General features: G+C 34.9%; 1 protein-coding gene across 1 annotated transcript; it reads left to right on the top strand.

The window, feature by feature from the left end:
* Nucleotides 1-1,360: 1,360 nt before the first annotated feature.
* LOC120325388 (zinc finger SWIM domain-containing protein 4-like) lies at nucleotides 1,361-20,759 on the top strand. Its single transcript, XM_039391491.2, has 22 exons — nucleotides 1,361-2,579; nucleotides 11,363-11,420; nucleotides 12,006-12,162; nucleotides 12,350-12,542; nucleotides 12,668-12,789; nucleotides 13,131-13,293; nucleotides 13,367-13,522; nucleotides 13,632-13,802; nucleotides 14,043-14,195; nucleotides 14,554-14,661; nucleotides 14,799-14,908; nucleotides 15,050-15,158; nucleotides 15,287-15,401; nucleotides 15,476-15,708; nucleotides 15,932-16,095; nucleotides 16,465-16,575; nucleotides 16,860-17,016; nucleotides 17,140-17,275; nucleotides 17,627-17,769; nucleotides 18,182-18,304; nucleotides 18,801-18,952; nucleotides 19,361-20,759. Exons 1-22 carry the CDS (start codon nucleotides 1,940-1,942, stop codon nucleotides 19,484-19,486), a joined length of 3,600 nt encoding a protein of 1,199 aa, XP_039247425.2. The 5' UTR covers nucleotides 1,361-1,939; the 3' UTR covers nucleotides 19,487-20,759.
* The last annotated feature ends 110 nt before the right edge of the window (nucleotides 20,760-20,869 follow it).

Below are 20,869 nucleotides of genomic sequence, written 5' to 3'. Positions count from 1 at the left end.
GATAGTACGTTGTAACAGGGATATTCTTGATCTGTTCGATTTTTGGATTTCGAAACACCGTGTCCGAATTCCCAACAGACTTGAATTTCGACTTTTCGTTCTTACAAATTTCATTTCTTCACGTTTTCATTATTAATTCGAAGAATGAGGTTTCATGTATCACTCGAATGATTAGGACATTCTAAAAGTGGTCTCCCACTACGACAGAAAATGTCCGATAATTAATGAGACAATCACTCATTTGCTATTAATGTAATTAAACTTGAGGAATGAACATATTTTATAATTATGTATTTATTTCAAAGCCGTCGAGACAGGCCATCCTGTCCAGGTTCGTTATGGGAATGACCGTGTACATCTCAAACGGAAGTAGGCCTACCCGTAACTGGGTGTCCTGCGGAAAAGAGGAGTCTTACGTTCACTTCTCAGATGATTCCAATAAATGATCGTTTAGAAGTGTGGTATGGTGGAATATGATTTTCCAACTGCTGCACCACGAGTTAACTGTGCTATTTCGATATTACGGACAAGCCTAGCCCATCGATAATTGTGTCAGTTTGACGTATAACGCTCAAATTGGATTAATTCAGCTATTTAAACTGCAAAACTACATTCGGGCATGTTTACTCTGACAGTTTATTGAACCTTACGCACGATGTTTCTCACTTTACGTAACTACGTCACGTCGCGCCAGACGTCGGGCGTGCGAATGTTGTTTTATGTTTCTTTATTTTATATTGTGCGCCTATTGACAATATGTTTTCCACTTTTCACAGCTGATTTGCGAATGTTTTCTCTCACTCATCCATATTTATTCTCTCGTATTATTATATTCCATCTCACTCACCATGTGTTGCCTCTTTCTGTAATTGTTGAATGCTCTTCATATATGTATAAAGGAGCGAAGGAATTTCTCATATATGGTCATATTGGTCTCTAAGTATCGCCCAGGCATGGTAATGGGTCACGCGTGCCTTCGAATAAGACGCCACGCGTGATCGATGGCATCAGTCATGCACTTCCGATTCCCATTGTCCGAAATAATGAATATTAATGTCTGGCGATCAAATAAGAAAGAGAAAAAGGTTCCTGTTCGTTCAACAGACATGAAAAGGTCTTTAAATCAGTGTTTAGCGAGGATTTCCTGGTTTAAATAGCGAACAGCGTGAAAGGCCGACACGTTGTTTAGTGCTACATATGTTCAAAATAAATCTTGGCAGACTGAAATGGCGAGGGAATATTTTTAGTGACTTCAATCTATTTCATAGTTGATTTCATTTGTAGACAGTTGCATTCGTGGAATAATTCAGGCAGTGTTTAAGTTTAGCAGAAGGATTTAGAATAGCAGAATCTGATAGTATAGTTATAGTATGGTTTAGTACTGTACTTTAGAACAGACATAATTGTGATACTAGCTCTGCGTAATATCAAATATTCGCGACATGTGAAAGCCGTCCGCAATAACCAGTGTCGACAATCATTTAGGGTATTTCTCGCGTGGACATGGTAAATAATCAGAAATGTTACCAAGTTTTGCGGACTATTTAGCTGATATATCGTAATGCATGTTGTAAGGTCTTATCTTTCCTATTTTTACTTCAAGACGAGGCGCCAAATCGTGGAGGAAGCCAGACGTTTCAATGAAACAGCAATTTTTCACTGTATATTTAGAACGCTCTGAATATCACACTTGCATTGCCAGTATATTTTAATATAAGAAATGATTGATGTAAAGCTATTGGTCGTTGCTTCAAGGTCGTTACATTGGTCAATGAACTTGAGATTTCTTTCTAAGGTGCCTCTGTACGAGATACAAGACCTGATAAACTCTTGTTGTGGTATAAAATAATTTACAATGAATATCTTGTTCCTAGCGCAGAAATAAACTATTCTTTGCTTTCACAAGTCATTCTAGTGATATAGTCAACGATTATCTATTATGAAGCGACTACATCGGGAGATATCTGGACTCTCTGTGGGGGAAGTGCACTGCGAGGTGCCGTCAAAATCTAGAAGATGTTCCAATGACAGTTTTGGTCGCCATCGAAATGAAAATGCCTGCAATATTCGCCGTTTTGCGGTTTTAAAAAAGAGTATATTGCAACACAAATGTGTTCCTGTAACAATGGGTGGTCGTAGATGCTGCCCTGAAAGACTTATGGATTTGGCGTCAAAAGTTTGCGCAGAGACATTGCCCTTCCAACACGTCGAGGAACAATGTTCAAGAGTGCCCGCCCCCGTTATGCAGAAATTTATATTTTGGTCATTTCCCAGACAAGAGAGCGATATAAGGCGATATAGTGCACTGACTTACGACAGTACCGCGTATTCGGCATCAAATACGTCACCTATGACGCCATCACAATCCGCCCAACGACAAGTGCCAGACATCACAAGCAGCCAACCTCCCAATTCCAATCATAGAAATTCTGAATTAGAAAATCGAATTGGAGAAAACAGTCTAACATCTTTCAGTAATTTTGGAGTTGTGACGTCAGAGGTCGAAGGTCAGGAGCTAACGTTTGAACAAGGAACAGCGATGGCAGAAACTGGACGAGTGAAAGAAGCACTTCAGATCGGTAAGTACAGACTTGTTTAATCGCGTAATGTTTCGAAGTTAACCAATCCTAAGTTTCAAGTTTAATGACAATATATGCGAACTTGGAACTTTGTAAAGCAAAATCAATCAATCTACTTTCAACAGCTAAAACATTTCTCTATTAATCTATTTTCACATGATAGAAAACGCCATATTACCATACATGATTTTCAATAAATACGGTGAAGTATTGGCAGTCTTTTATACAAGTATGAATAAATGATCAGTGTAATACTAATGGAAAATACTATATATGGAAACTAAATAATAAAACGTTTCGACAATACGTAACAAACATTTTTTGTGATTAAAGACATGTACTGAAGTCACATATCAAACTATTTTGAAATTGAAATAGAGAAATGTATTTTTGTACAAATTTATGAAAGAAATTGCCTTTGTCATATACGTAGCATGCCGATACTAGATCATATTTGTTTTTTAAACACAAAACAATTTATCAATATCATTTATTTAAAAATGATATTTCGAAACAAAGTACTGACTTAAACGTGTATGTCATGACCTGAGCGTGTAATGCAACATCATGCCAGATCTGAAGTGTGAAGATATTTGAATACCCAAACAACTAGTTTTGTGTATTGATATATTGATGTATAAAGGCCAATAAGATTCATTTATTCTGTTTCTCGGTCACGATATATTATGTATTTCTCAGTTATATATATCTTTGAAATTATCTCTGGCACAAATAGTGGTATAATATATTTTTAATATATTGATGTAACATGTGTTTTTAGTGATACTGGCGTTTAGATATACTGATCTCAGAAACGATAGGGTGTCATAGATTGCTGACAACAGTCTCGTACAACACACACACACACACATATTCACCCCATCACTTTAACTCACTAACCATTTGCACATGCATTTTCATCGTTGGCCGCCATCAATAAAAAGATCATTTAAGATTTTTGATTCATTTTTTATATGAAAAATATTTTTTATTGTTTTTGTGGACCCACTAGACACACAAAAGCTTTACGCTTCAATTGTTTCATAGAAGTGGGGAGTATAAAGATCACCCTTTGTGATGAAGCAATGAAACATCCTTGCTTTTTTGTTCTAAGTCGTGATTCTATCAAACTTAAATCATGCATTTCCGTTAATAATTAGACTGGTCGTGTCTTCGAGCCATGCGTGGTGGACTACATATTAAAAGTTTTCGATCACTGCACTCAGAATTTTATCCATACACACAATTAGCTATACATCCATCGATTCGGAACCGCTTGAAGCACCATTTAGCCATTATGTTATGTTTGCTATTTTACAAAGCATTCATTCCAGCATCGATTTCTATACCTACTTATGTATTGTGGACACTATTTCAGAGCTACTCTATGAATGGTTTGTGTTCGTTTACCCTAAAATTCTATACCTCGATATAGAATGGTACAGATGAGTGTCCTCTGTACCGCGATGTGTGTTATTCTGGAGAGTAAATCTTTCTTTTGTGTTGATTGTACTGCTGTATTAGTGGTACAGATGTTTGAAATGCGAACCCGATTCCATGGTTCTTCTATGCAGAAACGGCTGAAAAGGAACCGAACTTGTTTTGTAAAACCATTCTGGCTTTCTTACAGTAGTTATAGGCCTTACACATATATAAATACATATATTTTTCTTCATGCACTACTTACTCATTCGATTTCCACTCCGAAAAAGCTCGGTATAAGCATCCAATTTTAGGCAAGAAGCTACAATTGATTTGAGTTTCCACATTTCCCGTCCAATTTATTACATCTTGGGTGAGGTAAAGGGCATGAGATTTGAAAGCGAGATCTTAAGCCTGTCATGCCAATATAGTCAAGTCTAAGGCCTAAATCACTTGTGCATTGCTTAATTTCTTTCTATCTAACTTACATGTGTCCGATATTCAATTTGATTTCATTTCAAATTAATCAAAAACGCCAAACGCGGCTCTAAAACAAAAAGCATTGTATGGTGATCTAAGTTTCTTCACTTCAACATTTTTAATAATTTTCAACTGGACTTTGTTAACATTTCATCCACAGAAACAATTTCCATACCACAGTATGAGCCAAAGATGATATATTCCCACCCGTGAGTTTGGTTGGACTCATCGTGCCTATAAATCTTTATCTGACTAGTGGAAGTGGGGTGTTGTATTTCTTGTGTTACTCGTTTGGAAATTCCCATTTTCTAAAACGGCTCGTGTTTTGTTTGTGTTAGGTCTAGTCTGCGACTAAGTATATAGTCAGTTAATCACAAATTGCGAATAAATTGGAATTTCAAGCTTGACTTATTAGTGGTAAAGCGCAGATAAATGCTTCATTATACAGTTTTGCACGCTCAGATTACATGATAGATTGCTCAAACTACAGATAAGAGAGAAAGCTTATCTTTATTTGTGTTGCAATCACATACCTTGGAAATTTGAGCAAACGGTAAATCTAAAGTAGACTTCGTCACAAGCGTTTAAATTATAGGAACATTGTAAAATAAAAGTTGATATTATGGCGCAAAGATACTGCTTCGAAAGTCCTATATTAATGTATTTTGTGCGTTTGAAGATGTCATAAATATGAAGTGCCGGGGTGTAAAATGCTGTTAAAATTATATGCAACGTTTCTTTTCCCCCTTCGTTCGCGATCGTGCTTCTTTCTTCTACGATGATTTCGAATTATAGCAAAAATAAATTTATTGCTTTTCTTGGCTAACAAAGCAACGGAACGTCGTCATCGGAGAGAAATCGTCGTTCAAAATTGGATTACGAAAGACCGTTCTGATTTCAAATGACACTTGGGAAATCTACACAAAACACTTTAAAAATCAAAGCTATTGTGAGCGATACGTCCTGTTGCTTTCCCGAGTATTTGTAAGATTTTCCCATGAAAATTGAAGGCACCGTCATCAAGATGGCGATCTTTAATGTAATATGGTTTTATTAAATCATTGAAATAGAGATTAAGGAAATCATAATCTTATACATAATTTGATTTGAATTGAATCTTCGTCCACATACCTTTTCAAAATGAGCATATTTGTTCAATGTCCAGCTTCCGGTCGTATTGTTTATGCCAGAATGATACTTTTGTATATGTCGGATAAGCAGAAAGATGTTGAATTATTTGATTGTGTACTTAATCGAATAATTAATGCTCAAAAGATATTTCAAACCTTGTGCAATTTAAAACGTGAATGCTGTTCCAACATGCTTTATTTAGTAGTCACAAACGTTGAAACTTTTAGACGTTAGCCGATTCCAGGAGTAGACGTTCGATCTCAAATAATATTGAAAAGTTTCGCCCCGTAGTGTTTCCAAATAACGCCATTTTGTCACAGTTAATGCATATTTCAATGCTGCTACAACAGAAAGTCAGTATTCAAGATACCTAAAAAGTGTAATGTGAATAAAGTTATAATGGATGTATAATTCGTTAAAATATCTAAAAGTAGACCATTTATGCTTAAACGGATTGGATTACTAAAATTGTGGTTTGTCATTGAATGTTTAAATATGTGAAGTACGGATGCGAATCAACAATTTTCTCTTTATTCCATGCTTTGTTTGTAAGTTCCCGTGTCGCGATGTATCACCATGCGATAACCAGGAAATCATCATACTACATATGATTTGTGTAAATAATAATAAAAAGGCTTCAGAAGGATTTTGTCCGATCATTCCAAATTTGTGGATAATCATGTATTTTCATTTATAATCTCAAAGCGTAGACGAGCTTGGTCAGGTATTGAAGCTATTTATACCAAGTGATAATAAACTGTGTTATTTGATATAACCCCCTGTATCCCCTTACCCCCCTTTTATCATACTTTCTGCGCCAGTGCACAGCGCCACGTCGTGTCGCTTGTCAACTTCTGTGATGTGTGCTCACCCAACTAAAAGGGTGGCACTTTTGATGACCTTTTAAAATTAGGAAAAAAATTCTAAATTTTGTTTGTAAAAGCAGTGATTATGTGTAATTATATTGAAAGCAGCGCTGTATTAGCCGAGTAATCGAGACGTCATAAAAGGCGCGGAGTGAAATCATGGCATGTGGGGCCGAAAACTAATCCGACAAAAAGTGGGTGATTCAACTAGGGCACCTGTCTCAACCATGGGTCGCTTTTCTTATAAAGAAAGTTTGTCTGAAATCACGTTTGGTGAAGAGTTTAACATGGCACACACTAACAAAACGAAGACTGCCAGCTCATTTTCGACTTAACGGTGCTTTAACTATGTATACACCAGCGTATCATAACAGCATTGTGCATTGAATAGCAAACGGGCGAAGAATTAGTCGACAACGCCTCGCTGTCTGACTGAGCGTTAAACACAGGCTTTGTTGTATTTGTGGTTTTGCTCAAATGAAACTCAAACCGATTGTTTGGAAATAATCCACCGACGAAAAATTCCGAAACCGTAAATTTTTCGCCACTTGAACGTCAAAAAGATGTCTTTATGCGCAATTCGGCACCAGACGCGTTCCCACGTCGAATATTCATTGCTGCCCCATTTTCTTTGCTGAAATATTAACCCTGTTTCAATGGAAAAGAAAGTGTGGTATAAGTTGAACAGAATGAAATACAGATAAATAAGCAATAAATATATACATACGACCCCTCTCCACATTTGCTCAAAGTTGATCAGTTTTTCGAAACTAGTACCTTAAGTTAATTTGAGTTTTGTTTTGGCTTTACGTGTATGTGTATGTACTACGATTCGTAGTCTTTCGCTAAATTGGCTTTACTGCAGATGAAGATGTGAGTTGCAAGTTGTAAATTTATTTGTATTGCTAAATTTGCAGATTTCAGTTTCTCTCAATTCTTCAATCAAATTTATACTTGCTATTTAGAAATGAAAAACAAATATTGAGACTGAAAAGGGTTAACATTGTCATTAAAATTCTACTCCCTTGTCAAGACACAAATCCCATAACCCTTTCAGTTATTAATCGCCAGTTTAACTGAAGCATATCTCCGGCTCGACGGGGGCTCGCATATTTCTGAGGTTATGTAGCGTGCCAATAAGACAGGATAATGCGGTAATTCTGTAATACTATCACCAGTAAGAAATGATTCATTTAACTGTAATGATTTCACCATTATATAGCATTCATTTTACAAAAGAATCCGTCAAGTGAAAAGGTTATATCTCCGGGTTGGCGATTTTCATTGTGTTTGTTACCACAGCGTGATTATATTGCGTCTTTTGTAAAGGAAATTATACTTAATACTCCAATTATGCGTTCCAACTGTCAACTATATATGGAAAAATATGTCACCATAGAAAGCTTAATGCTTGGAATTTTATTACTGTTTGATTATTGGTTCCCATACTAATAATATTAAACCTCCTCCATTTAGCACTTGTATTGCTTTCATTTTTGACTTTGCAGGATATATTTTAAACAATTCGATGTAAGCTATCTATTATTTTCTCATATAGGTATCTAAATATAGGCATGTTTGCATTTCAGTCACATTGAACCCAAATTTACATTTATAGTTTTAAATTCTATTAGATCCGTTTCATTTAGGTAAATTAATCGGATGATGTATTGTATGACGTCATTTTGTATTACTTCATCTTACTTTTCTTATCAATAATAAATGACGCTGAGGGGTTGAACGTAAAACTACAAACAAAAGAAAATTTCCATTTCTAACAGCTGTTGTGTGAATGGCCAAAGGGGAAATATATTACAGATTTTTGTAACGTTATAATAAATTGGGGTCTGATTATTCACACATTCAACAGATTGTTAGCACCGATTTTCGCTTTTGTGAAAAGAAAAATGCGAGAAAAAAGTTGGTTCTTCGTTTCAAGTATAGAAAGTAACTATAAAGTTTATTTTCCTATTTTTGATGATTCATGATCTTTGGTTTAACCGAATGCCCCTTATCTTGCTCGCGTTGGAATAAATTAGGTATGGGCTATGATGAACGAAAAGGTTCTTAACAAAAAAGTAGCTAAAATCGACTATTTCTTGTGAAAATATTTTTGTGGAGTTTGCAATTTTGACGTCTGAGTTTGGTCGCATTGAATACTCAGTTTTGGTCATTCGATCGCTAGGACTTTGCTCTTATTCATAGCTCACACAAAGTTGACAAATCGCAAATATTGTTTTGTTTTACCATTCAAACACTCAGAAATCATCAATTTTACGATCCTTCGGTTATTTATTTGAAACGTCATTTTAACGAGCCATATTGGGTAAACTTTGTTCGGTTCTCCTTAGATCTAAAATATTATTAGTTATGTGAAATAAAGTGATGTAGGTCATGTATTGAAATTTTCAAATCTAAATTACATACACTTCATAATTCGTAAGTTAATCGGGACTGTAAATACATACACAGTTGAACAGGCCCGCAAATATTGCAATATTAATGTACGGGGCCATTAAAATGAACTGAAAAGCCGGCTATAATTGTTTATTCGTAATCGGACGTATATTATATGACACATTTTACTTCAGAAAATTCTGGAAAACAAACATTCCGCTCCATTCAATGAGTCGTTTGGATACTCTTGTTTAAATGCTGTAAAATTATATCACTGGTTAGTCACTCAGACTCGAATTCGATCGATTGTGCTTTATGTGTTTCGGGCATTTTCTTCCAACATAAAGCAATAAAAGAATTGTACAATGAACGGCACTGAATAGACAGACACCTATCTACACAGTTCTAGTCAACAGTCGTGTTTCATCAACGTCTAACCTATCATTTATTTGCGCTTATCTTCAAGATAATAAAATTATATTATCAAGATTTGGTTCTTACGTGGAACGTAGAAAATATTTGACTAAGAGTGCAATTTTTCTATGGTCCAAACAAGAACAATAACATCGAAATTAAAATCGAGATTGTGTCGCATTGTCGTTAGTCGATATTGTCTGTCGTTCACTAACCTATATCTCATTGTGAGCGATCTGTTTTGTTCCATGCAGTTTCATTAGGGCATAGCAATCAAAAAGGGTTCCTATGCATTCATTGGTAAGCCATACCCTTTCTATTGTTATGTTCTATTCACTAAGATTCTCTATCAAGCTTTTCTTTAGAATTGCGATCAAAAGATGAGATGTTTTTTGTTGAAAACGAAACGCCTCGTTCCAAAAACACCAAATTTTTGTAAAAGCCGTCATGTTGTCTGTCTTACAGAATATTTACAACCACGGAGAATCACGAAATTTAACATTGAATAGTTTATTGCGTTATTTTGGCTCAGAATGTGTATCCAATTGAATGCGTTTAAATACCAGGCTTAAGATAGTGGACTGTGTTATTTCACAAAAAAAAAGAAAACATAAATCATATTGTCTTGTATATTTATATGATAGTTGAATATTGAAATTGGGTTTGTTTCTAGACTTCAAGGTGCTTCCTGGGCCACAATATTTTTTTTTTTTAAATATTCTCTTTTAAGACAGACAACTGCTCTGTGATCAATCTATAGCTTTACGTTTTTATTTGTTGTCTCCGAACATCAAAGTTATTGTTCAATACTGATAGGCCGCATCACAATCCGCTCTAATGAACCGGAATAAGTCAGCACGGTCTATAAAATATGCCAAAGAGGAGGATGCGACGAAAGCGCAAATATTGAATGTCATGTATAGAATAGCAGAATCGCGATGAAGAAATAACTTTCATAGAAAACTAAGATATAAAAAAGCAATCGCTTCTTCAATACATAAAGGGCCTTATATCTAGATAATCCATTCTCCATAGTTATCAAAACCATTGTTATTTAAATTATCTCAGCGCATCTCATGAAATCAAATTTGATAAATCGGGTCGTCTAACAACGCATGATCAATGTCATTATACATTTGTATGGAAGTGATAATATCTTAGTATGCCTAAATCGTCAGTGCCAAATATAAAAAACTACGCTTGATTTAATTACAACACTGGACAATGAAAATTAATTTCCTAAACAAAACTATGCCTTTCATGGCGATTTAGATTTGAATTTTTTTTGAGGATTAACACCATTGGGAAAGTAATCAATTCCAATGGAATATTTGTTATCTAGAATGCCATCTCGCTAATTTTGAAGTTAAAATACTTAATTATTCTTTATATATAGTGCATTAGTTTGTAGTTACGAGCGACCCCGATGTTGAGTATTGCATGAATGTGTATGGAATTTGAATTACTGTCAGAAACGACAGAATTTGATGCATATTTTTTATAGTATGCTAATTTTAAAACATTATCTTTGGGTGTTGTTTGACATGACCCAGATAAAATAATCAAAATTAATTTTAGGGAAAACCACTTACCCTGTGCAGTGTGCATCTATTTGAAGATTAGCAACCAGGCGTGGCGTAAACGTGATGGGCATAGATATTTTCACGGTTGAATGAAATCCACGCGTGATTTCGTTTCAATGGTGTTTTGGTTTACCTACATATCTTGCGGTTTTCTTGGCTTCCTTGTCGTATATTACCGACAGACAGAATCTTTGTTATTTACATGAGATTTACATAAAAAAATTGTTGGGAATTGAACAAGTAAGAAAATGAGAAAAGCGGGAAATACACTTATCTCCATGCATATTGCTAATTCAAAATTTGTGATGACATATTTCGATTTACGTTTTTCCGAATTATCAAAAATAGGATTTTATTCAAAAAACCAAGTAGTTTTCCCGACTCAAACATAGCTCACCAAGTAGACTTATTATGATACTCGAAAAAATATTATCTTCATTTTATGAAAATTTATCAGATTTGAATAATAATTCTTGTTTCTGCGTTATAGGTTTCCATTTGAGCGGAAAAGTGGAACAAGATGGATCGAATGCAACACCTGGGCAAAGGTAAACAAACTTTAGTAAAATGATAAGCAGATTATCCTACTTGAAACTGAGATGATGATAAATAAGATTCAACTTAAGGGCTTCTAGCATTCTACTCTTCCAATGCCAATCACTGTCGAAAAATAAAATTCAATGGAATAATAAAGATGTAAATTGACGATACAAAGTCATAGTTGAATATTTTATACCAGTAGTTACCCAAATTTACAAAACCATTACACCTAACTCGAATTACCGAAAGTTTACTCTTTCATGAAAACAAAATTTCCAGCTCGCATTTTATCAAATTTAATGGCAGAAGTAAGATAAGAAACTATAAACACACGAGTAACCTCCCAATTTAATCTCAGTTGGAAGTCTGGCGCTGTTTCTGTGATATCAAACAATTAATTTTAGGATTAGTGGCGGACATACAGCATATTTTATCCTCTTCAACTATAACAGACAATGGTATCACATTGAGTGTCTGAATTACATGTAAAAATTGTCAAATTGTTTGACGACCGTCTATTTATACCATACAACAATGTTTTTTTTTTATTTCATTAACATTTGAATCTAATTGTGATTAAAATTTTTCTACAGTCAACTCAGGCAAGATGCCTCTGGAACGTTTCATGTAGCTATCACATTTGATCGATGCAAAATCACATCTGCGTCTTGTGACTGCAACAGTGGAGAAATATTTTTCTGTAAACACGTGGTGGCGCTGGCAATCTTCAGGATTCGAAAGCCGCATAAGGTAATTTGAATTGAATGTACCTATCATCTTCAATTACTGAAATTTGAAATACATTGGTACACTATTTGCCAAGAATATATATATATATATCAACTTCGTGTTCAATAACCTAACGAACCACTGATTAGAATAAACTTTCTGGTTGAAATGTTGCAGAAAAATTTTAAAGTTATCAATTTGTTAACAGGTTACAATTCGATCACCAATATCTGAAACTTTGCAACAAATGGATCGAGATCAACTTCAAAAATTAACGCAGTATCTTCTTGCACGCCATAATCGAGTTCTTCCAGCTGCACAAAAAGTTGCTGACTCTTTGTTTGACCCAATGTCAGAACTGAATGTGATCAGAGGCGCTCCTGATCCTACAGCGGGAGCTGGTGAGTGTCTTGTAGATAGTTAAAATAATGGTTGCCATATGTATTCTTCGTGGCACATTTTAAAGAATACTGTGAAGCCTCTGATTGGTATATATCCTTCAAATTTTAATGTGTTTTCTATCCAGGTCTTATAGACGAGGATCGATGGTCTCTGGAAGATAAGAAAGCAACCCGTCATGTTTCAAATTTATTGCAAAATACAAATAAACAAGAGAGTGCGTTACAATTACAAAGTCTCTTGACCAAGGTATATTTTTAATTTTATAGTATTTCCATGCAGCACAGAAATTTAGATACTCCAAACAAGCACCAACTGATACCTGAGAGATATTTAAAATAGGATCCAAATCTCTATGTTTCTTATTTAAACAAGTCAACAGATTTATATATATTTTTTATTCGGTGCTCTTAAAGTATGTGAACTAAGATGGCGGACACCGGAACGTATTATGTGTACCAGGTTAGGGTTAGGCCATAATTTCAGGTACAAAAACAACGGGAGTCACTTGGCTAGTCCCCGAACTGGTAATAGAACTAAAATAAGTAAATTGGAATAAAATGGAACTGATACGTTCATCTCAATTCTAGGTACGAGAAATGCTGAAAGCTCGGGACAGCAATGGATCTCGACTATTAACTTTGATCACAAACGAACTGATGCAACACTGCAGTACACACAATCATAACCAATCAACTCAATCCTTGCTTCCACCTCAACCTGATATATGCAGAATTATGTGGGATCAATTAGGTATGAGTCTATGAGTCTATTATTTAATTTTATACAGTTTATTTACAAAATTGATATGGATATCTTTTTACAGGTTTATTGTGGGTCTGCGTAGTTTTAAATCCAAAGATATCATCACAAGAGAGACAATCATTTGTAGTTCAACTTCAAGAATGGGGATCACAGCCACATTGCCCTCCTGAATCGGGAGAAGAGGAGCAGAATCATTATGGACAAGCTCCACGTTCTGGTACGCTTTTTGCAAGATTCATTTAGTGACTATTCATCACTTTGGCATTGAAAGTTTGACACATTATATCTGAAACAAGCAATTTCAATTGAGTCATTTTCATCTTCAGGTCGCACTGTGTTATCACGAGCCATTGATGCAGGAACTATGCGTTGGGATGACGTACATTTACGAAGAATTTTGGATGATTGCAAGTCTTCTTCAGAGTCAAGTCGCCCAAAGTTTCAAAATGATCAAACTCAAGAATTTCACGATGACGAAGGAAAACCTCTGTGGCATGGTAAGTTGACTGGTGTATTGTAACATTTCAGTTATGACCAGTGGTGGGAGTATCCAGTAATGCTAACCAGTTCGCTGATTTTATAAAATTCCGTACGGTTGTATAGAACCGGTGCGAACCGGCTGAATTCCACCACTGGTTATGACCACTGAAGGTGATAACATAATCAGCACAGAAGGGTCGTTGTCAAAAATTAAACAATTTTCAAACTTAACATGTGTATTTTTTCTTTGTTTTCAGAATACGTTCCTACCGCCTGTGCCAGAGTCGAAGCCCTGCGTTCTCATGGATGCCAGAAAGAAGCCATTGCTCTTGCATGTGCCATTACTCGAACAATAAAGAGAAAGTTCATGTCAAATTTCAACACTTACAAAGAACATCAAACCAGTAAAGGTAAGAATTAGATTTACAATAATAAAAATTGTACTGGACGAAATATTATCAACCATTTTATCTAACAATAGCAAATATACAGAGAGTGGTTACTACCAGTTTTATCCATAGCAATACATGCACCGCTTGTAGGAAGTAACTTTTTTCCTTATCATTGGAAAGTGATAAAGTTTGTTTTTATCAATCCGCTATCTTTTACAAAATAACTTGATCTCAATATCTGAAGTATTCAAAATAAATTATTCCCGCAACGAATCACGTTACAATTGGCATTGTCGTTTATTCAACTAGTTTTAATGTTTATAACTCATTACGTATATCTGTGCATCAAGCTTTATCAATTTTTATTATTTTTCAGATACGAAAACTCTAGATGAAACATTGCTTCCAAAATTATCACAAGGTCTGATTGGCCATCCTCTTCGACCGGTCCACATATTATTTGATACCTTGATTGGAGCCAAAGGTAAGCTTATATTTGCAAATACAACTTTTTAAATTAACTTATACAGCTGAGCTTTGATTTCTTACCCCACAAATAATCTTTAATTATCAAATGTATATTTTGTTTTGTCTCCATCATTCATTTAACTTTTTTTGCAGAACTTTGTGAACAATCTATTGATACCGATTCCACTAAACTTGCAGCTTTTGAAATAACTTTGTTAATCATGGGACAACAGAGACTTATGCCGGAGGGCCAACACAGCCAGGTATGCAAGTTTGACAAGTTAAATCTGTGGTTTTCAACCTTTTTAGTGGAACGGAACCACAATAAAACCATCCCAGAGGATCGGGGAATATCCGTGCAATAGTCTAATTGTCTTGTGCTAAAAATCATTTTCAATTTACAGGATAAAATGATTTCTAGTGAATTATCACTGATAAATCATTTGAATAATCTTGAACTCGACGACGAAATGATCACGGTATTGAAAAACGTTTGTCAAACATTGGTTGAAGGTAAGGAATATTTTTTGTAATATGCGTTTTTGTTCGCCAAAAAACTTCGAGACATATTATTGTAAAGTAAGGAAAGATTCACGTAAACTACGTACATTGGCGTTTCATTGAAAAAATTCAATCTTCAGGTGGACCTACAAGTGGTCTTGGTCTACCACTTCACAGAGAATCTGTTCCACTTCACAGCTTTGCAAAGTACCTATTCCAGTCGATACTTCCATATGACCGCAAGCTTGCTTTCAGGTTAGAAAATGATCTTGAAAAATTTTATTTCCATTTTCAATGACGTAACTTAAAATTTAACTTTTCGAATAAAGGGTTGGAATTCGAGCAATGAAAACTCCGGTTTATCATCGTCACGAGCCGAATTTTTATCCTGATCTACACTCTCATGTGGTGGCACCAGGACATGAGCATTCCGCTATAGGTTCTACGTTTCCGGAACAGCGAGCATATCACAGACCTCAACCGGGTACAAGATGGCATATCATGGATAAATTGGAAGCGAATCAATGCTCTTTAGCTTCAATATTGATTCAAACAGCGAAAGGTATTTGCCTTTTCAAATATACTTGACAGCCTGTAGAAAATAGCAAAGTAGATTTAGATTTATTGATCAAATTGTTAGCAAAGTCTATGCGTTCTCGGTTTTTTGTCAATGTAATTAATTTATAACGACGCTTGGGAAATAATGACACATACATGGGAGATGATACCCATCTTTGCAATAAAAGTACGTAAAGAATATAATATAAACTTATTGTCGTCTTCAGGTGAAGTTCTACTTCTGGGAGAAGTGGTCGAAAGTGTACAGAAATATATCTGTAATCCAACTCATATTTTTCAACTTTCACACGACGCATACAAAGCAGCAACACCACCACTTGGGTCTCCAGATTCTTTAATGCTTAACGTTGCTTTGCAAATGGGAATGCAGGTGAAGATACGACCCTTGTTATTTTTATGTATTGTCATGTATAGCAAAGTACATTGCAGTCAATTCAAAACACAATATAATAACACGAAATTCCAGAATAATTCACAGTTAGCTAACTATAATTATTACTATAATTCTGTATGTTCAAACACTCCACTTTAATTTTAAGATGTGACACTACACTTCAATCTTTAACTTAAATATAAATGTATTTGACTATCCAGAAAATGGCGTATATACCATTGCAGATGATCAATCAATTACAAATAGCTTCATCGCTAATGGTAAAACACTACCACCCCTACGTAAAATGAAAAGACGGAGAGCATTTTGTGTGCTGGATTTTATAATATTTACTATCATTTTAAGGTCTTGCGAATGACAATACGTGGTGGTACTTGGAGAAGAACAGAAATGGTTGGATGGTTGGTAACTTGTGCAACTGAGATTGGACTATGTGCTCTTATATCAATCATAAGGGTGAATTTGAGCTTGTATTTTTATTTGTATAAACAAGTATCATGCATAATAATTTTGAACAAGATCCCAATGCTAAGATAAATGGATCAGCGTAAAGTTTATAGAGATTATTTTCGTAAAGCAAAATTTTGGGTGGAATTGGGTCGTCTTCGTCGACATCTTAAAATACTGATCGGAAATAAGATGGATTGTTTCGTTTTGATACGTGATGTATCATAATGCTTATTTGAATTATACGATGGCAGTTTACAGCAGAATAAATTCGTTGTATTTCATTTTTTCAGACGTGGAACACACTTTTCACTCCAGTAGAAGCAACGACAATGGTTGCCAACTGTGTGGTTTCGCCTAATACTGCGATGAGACTCAACCTTGACCCTAGACAAAGAGACGAATTATTTCACTGTGTATGTCAAATGGCAATTCAATGTGCAGTCAAAGGTAAAATTATATGTTCTGTTAAATTTGTATTATACTTGGATATTGTTATGGTAGTCAATAGCTCGCCTAGGCAAAAAAAGATTCCAGTGTTCTTCTTCTTGCTAAGTCTTCACCATGTTTTAGATCCTCAATCATGTGCTTTACCCTGCCTCACTTTGTGCGAGAATTTGCCTTCTGCCTTCGACGCTGCTTATCATGTTGTTATCGATTCGTCAAACAAAAGAAGAATGGATGCAGCTCAACTGTATAATATAGCGAGGTAATTTTTAAATACATTTAAAGCGTGCAGTGTGGGGTGTAGTGTTATATCACGGTATTGATATGAAGATATCTCTCTATTGCAACAGAGCCCTACGGACCAGCAAATTTTCTTACCTACCTCAGTGTTAGTGTATTCGTAGGCTCTGACTGCCGGTATTATATAGTGAAATCAAAATGGCTGAACACATATCCCAACTAGTCTCTTCGGCTACTCTCGGGCTAACATTTTTGATCAGTTAATTTTGATTTGCTCATAATTATATTAGTTCAATTTTGCAACTCTGGTGAATGAAATAGTGCCCACCAAAACAGGGGCAACATATTCACATATTTTTCAATTTTCTTTCAGATATCTTGAACAACTTGGATTAAGACAAAGATCATTTACTGTTGCTTTTGCTGCTACGCGTTGTCTCACCATTGCTTTCAATCATGACACACATCCTGCTACAAGTGACCTTCTTTGGACAATGCAGCTTGCTCAATCGTTAGGTAAGTCATAAGCACATTCTGGAAATAGACTAAAACAACAGTATAATGCAAAAATATATGAACACGAAGGCCAAAACGAAGTAGCATCAAATATTTTACCGTACGCGTATATGGGTAATGTTCCTTAGCGTTAGTAGTCCTTCGCGGCTTCACCACGCGGTGCGCAAATTCTAATTTTGATGACGGCATCACACAACACTTCAATGTGAAAATGAATTCCATGAAGGCCACAAAAATTCATGAAATAAATAAAAAATAATAGCCTTCTAACGACAAAAACAATCTTTAACCACTGAAAATTCGAAAGCAATTGGTCCTATAGTAAAAAAAGCAAATTTTGTTTAATATTGAATTAATATTGAATAAATGCGACTATGGTGCGTCATTAATACATTTAAAACCATGTTAACAGGTCGGAATGAACTTACACAAATGGTATCTGTGGTCAGTCGTAATGTGAAATGTGCTTCCGTCATATCTGATGTTCTACGAACTTGCACGTCAGGTGTTAACTCAAGAGACACAACGAATCTGGGTAAGTTGGACTATATTTGAGCAGTTGCGGTTTAAACTACGAAGCAAATTTTACTTCTATATATACTATAACATGGTACATTTATAAATCAATATTTCATATATTCATGTATCGAAAATAGTCTGTCAAAATCGGATAGCACACAAATGACATGAGATTGAAATAAAATAATCGCGAAATTAGCTATAGCATAAAATGCAGGTTCCATTACATTTGAACCCACGTACATTTGAACCCATGACAATTGCACCTGTATGCTATTGCACCTATGGAATTTTTTTTGTTTCACGGATAGTTAAACCCATACTAACCCTAACCCATGGGTTTTAGCACCCGAATATAGATTGAACCCGTGGATATACGCATGGGTTCAAAAATGTACATGGGTTCAAATGTACGGTCACCTAAAATGCAATCTTCAAAGTATCATAAAAAACATGTAAATATAAACCTAATTTTTTATGAAAATTTGTTAAACTTTGTCTTTTACCTACAGCACACTTTGGAGAAAGAAGTTTGCGAGCTGATGGTCCAATACTCCGTCCTTTGCTTGAAGTTGCTATTTCCGCATACGTCAGTACAATTCATGCAAAACTCAGTCACATAAGTCCTAGACACTACACCGAATTTATCGATTTTTTGAATAAGGTAAGCAAATACATTCACTATACACAAACATGTAATAATGAACTTGTAATTTTCATTTTACAATATTATAGTGGGGCTGCGTATGTCGCAGGTTTCCATTTACCTTTTGAACGCAATGTGCTACGATAAAATCAAAAGTTCGCAATCTGGTACTGTGACTGTGATAAAATACCACAAATCAACTTAACATATATCAGCAACAACGAAAACGCAACCCGACTCTCTTCGATCCAAGGCACAACAGGCCACAAGACAACGTCGTGGTTTTTCACGTAAACATACGGCAAATCCTATTAAACATATACTAATATAACTTACTTTGGTGTAATTCAACATTGGAGATTATTTTAAACAATTTATTTACCTGTATATTTGCTCAGCAACTCTTGATACAATGTCCTATTTTAGGCTCGTGAAACGTTTCTACTCGCTTCAAATGGACCAGCACGTTTTGCTCATCTGACTGCAAATTTGAAGATGGTTTATAAAGGGAAAAAGAAACTTCTTAACCTGGTTGCTCATAGATTTGGTTGACCAATTTGCCAAAGTTCAATGAGTCATGAGTTCCTCGGAATAGACGTTTAACAGTTGCAAAATATTATAAGTTTGCAATGACTTTTATCCTTGCTCAGAAGATCTAGGCAAATGATATAAGAAATTTCTGAGGTTTGAATTGTTTTCTTCAACCTTAAGCTGTGTTTATGTTCCTGCTCGTTATCTTCAGAATTTTCTTTTGTTTACAACTCTTTCGGTACTACAATCACTGTTTATTATCGCTTTTATAAGCATAAGTATTCTGTTTCAAACAAAACGTAAAACAACGAACCCATTTTTAGTATTTCTCACACCTCACCCTCCCTACTTCTCCTCCTCCCACTCCTGTCCCTAAAGTGATATTTCCTCGGTTCGGTTACGAAGTTTAAATCAAATATCACATGATATTTTTCAGATAAACATTGTGAAAAACATTTAAACTTGATACCTCAAAAGCGTGATAAAATTAGATTTAATAAAAATTATTATGTACTATCTACCCGTGTTAAAAATAAGTATACCATTTTGGGTCTTATAAACTTGGAAAAACAATTTTGTATTGTATTTTGTATATGACGATACATATTAAGTCTATTGAAGGTCATAAAATTCTAATAGGAATGCTTGCATATTCATTTACAAATTTTCTGTGATAGTATGATATCCATATTAATTGAAAAAAATGTTTGGAATTTAAATGAACCCACCGATATGCTGATATCTCACTATATTTATATGATTCTTATTACTATACAATATTTACTTTGATAAACACATATGAGTATTTGGACTGTATTTTATTGACATTTCAAACAGCATGTTACCCAAGAGTTTGTTTCTCGTGAACCAACTGAATCTGCCCATTGACAATAATTAGCCAAAGATTTATCTACAATCTAAACATTTTAGCAGAAAAAGAGTTACTCCTGTAGTGTGTGTACCAGGTTAAGGTCAGGCCATAATTTTATTCCGATTTTCCTTATTTTGGTTCTATTACGAGTTCGTGAACTGTCTGTGTTAGCCAATTGAATATACTTCCCACCCATAACTTTCAGTCCCTTTACACAACTTGATGTAAAATAGGCGAACAAAATTAGTTTCCTCCATATTACCTCCCAAACACTTCCGGAGCGCCGAAAAAGTTATGGTATTGCTTTTGTCGCATTACTTTTTATGTGAATATGTATATAATTTTTAGTATTATTTTGATTACTCTCACCATCTGCTTTTCTTCAACCCTACCATTTTTTTTGATTCACTTTTTTTCTTTCCCTCGTTTTATTTTGTTTGTTTTGTATCACTTTACTTCAATATTATTTTTAGTATTTCAACAATACTACTGTACTTTTTTCATTTTATTATTCAATAAAATCATAAGTTTAA

Source organism: Styela clava, chromosome 1, assembly GCF_964204865.1.
Source record: "Styela clava chromosome 1, kaStyClav1.hap1.2, whole genome shotgun sequence".
Lineage (NCBI taxonomy): Eukaryota > Metazoa > Chordata > Ascidiacea > Stolidobranchia > Styelidae > Styela > Styela clava.
Note: the sequence above shows the minus strand (reverse complement) of the source record. Positions and strands in the feature narration are given on the sequence as shown.

Excerpts from the sequence above, each read along its gene's own strand:
- LOC120325388 (XM_039391491.2), top strand. The coding sequence starts at position 1,940 with ATGAAGCGACTACATCGGGAGATATCTGGACTCTCTGTGGGGGAAGTG. Across the intron at positions 12,163-12,349 it reads GGATTCGAAAGCCGCATAAG|GTTACAATTCGATCACCAAT; the intron begins GTAATTTGAATT and ends ATTTGTTAACAG. Across the intron at positions 13,294-13,366 it reads AATTATGTGGGATCAATTAG|GTTTATTGTGGGTCTGCGTA; the intron begins GTATGAGTCTAT and ends ATCTTTTTACAG.